The 7351-nt window shown below is 31.9% G+C and overlaps 1 protein-coding gene across 1 annotated transcript; it reads left to right on the top strand.

The window, feature by feature from the left end:
• The first annotated feature begins 4531 nt into the window (after positions 1-4531).
• Positions 4532-6564, top strand: LOC143611855 (uncharacterized). Its single transcript, XM_077085981.1, has 3 exons — positions 4532-4944; positions 5323-5452; positions 5542-6564. Exons 1-3 carry the CDS (start codon positions 4812-4814, stop codon positions 6269-6271), a joined length of 993 nt encoding a protein of 330 aa, XP_076942096.1. The 5' UTR covers positions 4532-4811; the 3' UTR covers positions 6272-6564.
• Positions 6565-7351: the final 787 nt, after the last annotated feature.

Below are 7351 nucleotides of genomic sequence, written 5' to 3'. Positions count from 1 at the left end.
CAAAAATAGCTGATATGACGGGGCTTCGAGCCGCGCGAAGGATTTACCCCTCATCCTTCGCGCTGCACGAAGGGGGAATTTCCACCAGATTTCCATTTTTGGCAGTTTTAGTCCCTGTAGTTCCAAAAATGCATTTTTAAGAGATTTTAAGAGTTACTAAGGACTATTTGGCACTAATGAAAGTTAAGGAATTATAAAATAAAATAAAAATAATTATTTCCCTGATAGTTGCATAATTTTTTTAATAAGAAAGATCCGAATAATGTTCGTAACCCGATAAACAAATACAAATATGAGTACGGAAAACCCAAAATGTTACACCATGACACCTCGATATTTGGCTTGCTTAGGCTAAAAATGTGTTGTGGTAGATCTGTTAGGCACCTCTAGAGTCGAGGCAGGCAACACACCTTTGAAGCTCATTTACTGACGTTTCGATATCACATTAGTCTAGTTGAAACACATGTCATGATAAGATATTGCCAAGTCACTTTCGCATGATATTCCGTTCGAGCCTTTTGTTTGATAAGATGCCCTTACTAACAAATGAATATTTAGGAACTAGAAAGACAACAATGTCAAGACATACACATCTTCAAAATAAACGAGTAACCGGGAAAACATATATACACCATAGGATCATTCTAACTCCGCATGTTCCATCGTTAACAAACTACTGGTTCCGAAAGTATTGAAACCATGACCCATATATACCTCATTGGTTTCGCCATGCTTGACATCTTCACACTTGAAAAACCATGCACACATGGACACGTGTAGAAGTTTGGAAAAAATATGCAAGCCCATGTTAGCCCAATTTGTGCACATTTAGTTACGAGTTCACGAATTTCAACAAAGCAGTCATCACAAAATTAGCAAAAGCTTTTATACGATATATGTGAAAAAAAAAAACATGGAGGTTTGAGCATATGAAGAAAAAAAAGTATATATAGGCGTCGAACGAAAATTTTATTTGAAATCAATTGATCTTTGGTTTCTATTAATAGGGAATTTTTTATCGATTACCGACAATACGTAGGTCACAAATTGGGTCTTCATTGACAATCGACTAAAAATCTTAAGAGGGAACCTTATCCAAATTCATATATTTAAAACTAATGACGAGCTACTGAGGAAACTTGAAAAGTTTAGGCAGAGATCATATATGAAATCTTATTCTTAGTATTAGCGACAGATTATTAAGGGATCGCCCTTCCAAAATCTGTTCTTCCTTTTTTGATTAAAATCCATATTACCTAGTTTAGGCTATCATTTATCCATTGGTAACAATTGAGGGATCACCGGCGAATGTTTTTATTTATTAGAAATTTCTTATAGAATAGTTACTTTGGATATTTTTAAAAGAGTTCCTAATAAATTTGGTCCATTGATACACATTTTTCTAGTAGTATATGTTTGTTCGTAAATTGTTCAAATGTAGTGCTAGCGTCAATCGTCTTTTAGTTACCGGTATGCAGGAGTGGATTTAGAGTGCAAGTGGGTGGTTTCGTGGTTCCCCGGAACCACCTGAGTTTCGAAATAATAGTGTATCGATATATAGAAAATATTAGAGGAACCACCTTATAAATTAGAAAGGAACCACTCTATTTACACTACAAGTGCTGGACTAGCTGATAAATTGCTTGTTTTGTAAATGAAAGGTCATGGGCTCGATTCCATGCAGTCTACACAGTGGTAAGTTTGTTTTTAATTTTTTTTTAAGTAAGCCTTATATCAATTTAGGGTTTTATAAAGCACAACATAGTGGCCGTCTCTCACTCTCTTCCCCATACTCACCCTTGCTATTTCCTAGAATCCTCCCACTGTAAAGGTAAGTTTATATTCATTTGTTAAATATTTAATTGTTTTTGATGTTGTTAATTGTTAAGTTATTTGTTAAATTTTAGTTTTAATTTATTAGTTTGTTAGTTTAATTTGTTAGTGGTTCGTTTTGAATTTGTTAGTTTGTAATAAACTTTGCCCGAACCATCGAACCGACCCGAACCTTTAATCGACCCGGAATTTTTTTATACCCGATTCTATGAAATTGAAGCATATAAAAATAGTGCACCACCTAAAAAAAATTCTCGAATCCGTTGTTTCCGGTATGTGTTTCATTAGTTCAGCAACTTCAGTTCCTGTTTTGGTCATATGTTTGACTACTTTTGCTACTTGTAAAAGCTAGCTTGGTTGATGTTTGTATTTTTCTAGTTCAATAAAGAAAACCCTTAGCCAATTGTACCCGTATAGTTTAGTTTCATAATACATTTTTTTAAAACTAATTCTTATAAAATAAACTAGCGATTTATTTTGCTCGAGAGAAACTGAAACAATGCATCACATTTTCTCTTTCTATTATGTGTTTTCGAAGACTTGGAGATTGACTACTGGTTAGCTTCAATTATCAGCAGATATCATGAAGCCTAGCTAGAGAGTTCTATTAAATTCTTGGCTTGATCAGTGTCACATTTCAAAGAAGAAACAAGTTGTCGAATGAATCATATGGCGGGCCATTTGGAAAAATAGGAATGAAGCGGTTTATAAACCCAATGATTTAAAGACGTAGCTAATCTTTGATACTATCCACATTTTTAATTTCTTAGGATTGTTACTTGAATTAAAAAAGATTATCTTCATTGGACCGAGTGGCTTCAAAATCCAATTTTATTTTTTATGTAATTTTGGTGTTTAATTTGATGCTTGGTCACATTTTCCTAACCATCATCATTTATATCTCTTTTGTCGGTACAAAATAATAATAATAATAATAATAATAATAATAATAATAATAATAATAATAATAATAATAATAATAATAATAATAATAATAATAAACTAGCGATTTTGATCTCAGATAAACATATTTAAATAGTACTAGATAAACTTAATTTCTGCATACATCAAGACATAAAATTTTGCTACCATTGAAGTTTTTTTCTATTTTTGTAGTTATAGTTAGACACGACTAGTATTTGGACGCTAGCAATTCACTCATTTATGTGATAACATAAATGTATCAACTTTCAAAAAGGAAAGCTAGCTTACTTGGCAATTTGTACGTCTAGTAATTCACTCATTTATGTTATAGGCCCCATGCATGTCCTTCTTAATAGTTACTTGTTATTACTCATTAGGATGCCATTCACTTGTCTTTACTACTGGTTTTAGTAGTTGTTGCCAAGCGGGTTCGTAAGTTTCTCTACGCGTTCACGCATCTCATTTAACATCTAGTTATTAATATTTACGTGTTGAGATTCCCATCATCCTTGATGGCTTATTAACCTCGTCCTAAAAAACGATTTATAATATAAAATACAAAAACAAGTATAACAAATATAATGTTTTACTAATTTCAAATTTCTAAAGTAAATTAAGATATTATCTATTATATACTTCATAACGATTATATGATTCAATATTATATTTCGTTTAATTTTAGATTATCTTATTAGGCATCACTGTATACAGTTATTACAATATAAACTTACTTTTGTGGATGTTAAAACGAGCGCAACTGCTTTTACAATCAATTCTTGCAGTAAACAGTACTGGTCGTAATTGATTTTGCTGAAAACTTTTTTGTGGCGAGACATTATGACAACCACATTTAGCGACCAAAATTTCTCTCTCAAAATTGGTGATCGGTTTAGCGATCAAACGCGGTTTCGCGATCAAACGCATTAACGACTGAGTTAATTTCTAGCTAGATCTTTCATCAAACTTACAACATTTGATTTAAGATAAATATGTCTTAATGTAGTTACTGAGATATAACATCGCGATCTTCTTCATGTAACATTGGAATTAAATATTGGTGAGTGGGCATGATTCAGGGACACAGAGCTTTGTTGTGGCTGCTTAATATGAGCCTTGGAGCCTCGAAACCTGAGCGTTGAACTAAAGCCTATGACTAAACAAATAAAAAGAACATCCATCAAGGCATACAAACCAAATTGTTTAACTATCAAAATGATTTGAATAAATATCAAAACTTAACTAATATAATATTCCAAGAAAATTTGAGGCACCGACATTTCAATATATATATATATAATTTACAAATATCATTTTCTTAAAACTAACAAAATAATGTTAGTTCAGAAAGAAAAGAAGAATGAAAAATATTTTTTTTACACATTCATTTGTAGATTTACTTTGTGATTATTTTAAGTGTCTATAATAATAATAATAATAATAATAATAATAATAATAATAATAATAATAATAATAATAATAATAACAAAGTCATCCAATAGCGTTTGTCTATGTCGTTTGGACATTCTAAATATAAATTTCTAATTAATTTCAGAAAATACTTCATCACAATAAGCTTGAGCCTTTGATAAACTATGATGACGTCATTAAGAGATATTTTCTTCACTCATTTGTTTTTTTGTGCATAAGTATTAAAAGTCCCCGTTCTAAATAATAAATAAAGTTTTAAAAATATTTAAAAATAGAGAGACAAAGATATCTTCGAATCTAATCCAATCTAATGCAAAAGCTTCAAAATTTTGCTTCAATCCCACTTGATTCTTCTCTCTTTATTTCTCCCTCTTAACTTCATTTCTAAGTATGATTTTCTTTATTTTGGTTATTAACATTTAATTACTTATAATAATTTTCTTTATTTTATTTTTTAACATATTTTGCATTTTTTCTTGATTTGACACATGGAAAAAAAGACACAATCTTTACATCCTAAATAATACTTTTATTAAAATTCCAAATATCTCCTAGCCCCCTTGCTTGCTTATATATTTGTAGTGATAACAACAGCTAGCAGCTTCTTGTTTAAACATAGTACACTCATGGGTCGCCATTCTTGTTGTGTGAAGCAGAAGCTTAGAAAAGGATTGTGGTCTCCTGAAGAGGATGATAAACTTCTCAAATACATTAATAGATTTGGTGTTGGCTGCTGGAGTTCTGTTCCTAAACATGCTGGTTATTATCTCTTACCTTCTCTTGTTTATCCAATTTACAAGAAAACGCGCCATGCTCGTTGCAAATTATATAAAAACCGAGTCATTTCATTCCAAATTACAAGAAAACCGAGTCATTTTCATTACAAGTTACAAGTACCTATATGGGCTCTTTTTCTATTTCTTATTCTTTCTTGAATTGGTTCTTTCTCATTTTGCCAAAAAAAAAAGTTACAACTAATCGTTCTTCATTGAAAGCTCGACTTACGGATTGTTTCTTTCTTTTTTATGTGGTTAAGCGAGCCTTGTTTAAGTTGTCTCAGTGAATTTGGAATATATAATAGTTGAAGATATATTTTTAAACATTTTCACTAATTTTGGACTCTTGAACAAAATTCAGGATTACAAAGATGTGGGAAGAGTTGCAGGCTTCGATGGATAAACTACTTGAGGCCTGATCTAAAAAGAGGGTTGTTTTCACAACAAGAAGAAGATCGTATACTTAATCTTCATCAAGTTCTTGGAAATAGGTAAGAAAATTTGAAAATAAATAAAAAAATACATATGAGTATTCAATTACAAGAAATGGGATTACATTTTTATTATAATTGGTATCTAGGTGGGCTCAAATTGCTGCCCAGTTGCCTGGAAGAACAGATAACGAGATCAAGAACTACTGGAACTCGTCTCTAAAGAAGAAACTAATAAAACAAGGGATAGATCCTAACACCCACAAGCTGATTATCGATAAAGATTACTTGAAAGACAAAAAGATCGAATTTTTCCCAAGTTCTTCATCATCAATGCCAATGGCAGCTGAACTAGAGCATGCTTTTCATTTCAACAATGGTGGATTAATGCTATCATCGTCGTCATCATCAATGGGAGCCGGTTTGACACGCGAAACTTTCTTGGGTAAATCGGTTTCTGATCCATTGTTCTTGGTTGAATTGCAATCGGGTGTCGATTCAATCGGCTACAATTCCAATCTTTTAGCTCAACTCCATCAAACAAGCTATGAAGCCTCCTTGCCAAATTTAGCAAGTTTTGATCATCATGATTTGAAAATGACTACAAGTTCATTCATGATTAATGAAGTTGGAGAAAGTTCAAGTACCACCAATAGTTCAAACATGAACACAAGTCTTTCTGGAGGGTTTCAACCAATGACATTTGAAGGGGAAATGTTTCAAAGCAATGGGGTTAATGTCAAATCTGAAGAAGGGTGTGTAGGTCAATGGGGACATCATCATATGCATGAGGTACAAGTTAATAATACAACAGATTTCAATATCTACCCAATGGGGTCATTACTTGGGGAATACACTCATGTCTTCAATCAGATATGATTGACCCATGTAATTTCAGCTCACCATTTATTTCATCTTATCAACAAATAAAAGGTTGATGGATTAGATATCCAAGCATGTAATGCTCGGGTACGCAGTTAGTTTTATTCTATAAGGTTTGCTCGACAGTATAATATTTTTGTTCTTTTTTGATTTCGCGTATAGAGAGATGACTAAAGGCATAATGTAAAGTTTTATTGCTATTTCTTGGATTGTGCAAAAGGGTGGGTACAATATTTTCATGTCATTTTGGCCAAATAAGACTTATATTGAAGTGTCAATGTGTAATATTGTGGTTTCCCCCTTTTTTTTAACTACGTATTTATAACATGGTTGGTTTTTATTATTTTTCGATGGAAGTAACTTAAGTTTGACAATTCCAATATCATTTCACCTCATTTTAGTTATATCTATTATACGGTTCTACTCATGCATGCATGCTCTACCTATATGCTTCTGAAAATTTTGATTTTGTATGCATGCATGTCTTATTAACGCGCACAAGGGTTTTACTCAATGTTGATCAATTTGGTAGGATTATGTAAGCACAAGACAGAAAACTGAAAACCGAACATAGATTTTTGAAAACAAGGTTGGAAGTGTTTTGTGGGACCCAAACTTTGAGCAATTTGAGCATACACACTTTAGATAGGGGTGTGGCTGAGTTTCCTTATGTATAACATAAGTTAATAAAAAAATGTACCAATTGATAATAAGTCAAAGAAGTAATAACTCAAATAATTGAACTCAAATTCAACACTTTTACATTTTCTTGAATAGCAAAAGAAAAAACATCAAATGTAATCATGTCTTTTACATAAAGTTATTACAAAAGTGTACTCTCTTTGTAGATGATGTACATCAAGGCTTTATAAAGTTTAAAGGTCTTGATGTAGGGGTCATTTATTAATACCTAAGGTTAAATAGACTCACACGCAAGATCAACGTCTCGCCATGAATAAAGATAAGGACATACTTAAAATGTGAAATATACAAAAGTTTATATGGCAAAATCCCAAACAAACAAACTTTCCTGTTTCTGTTAATAAGTTCACCAGCAAGAGCCCTAAAAGAATCAAA

The sequence above is a fragment of the Bidens hawaiensis genome, unplaced genomic scaffold (genome assembly GCF_021521415.1).
Source record: "Bidens hawaiensis isolate Kalapana, Puna unplaced genomic scaffold, B.hawaiensis_p1.1 tig00032435_1, whole genome shotgun sequence".
Lineage (NCBI taxonomy): Eukaryota > Viridiplantae > Streptophyta > Magnoliopsida > Asterales > Asteraceae > Bidens > Bidens hawaiensis.
Note: the sequence above shows the minus strand (reverse complement) of the source record. Positions and strands in the feature narration are given on the sequence as shown.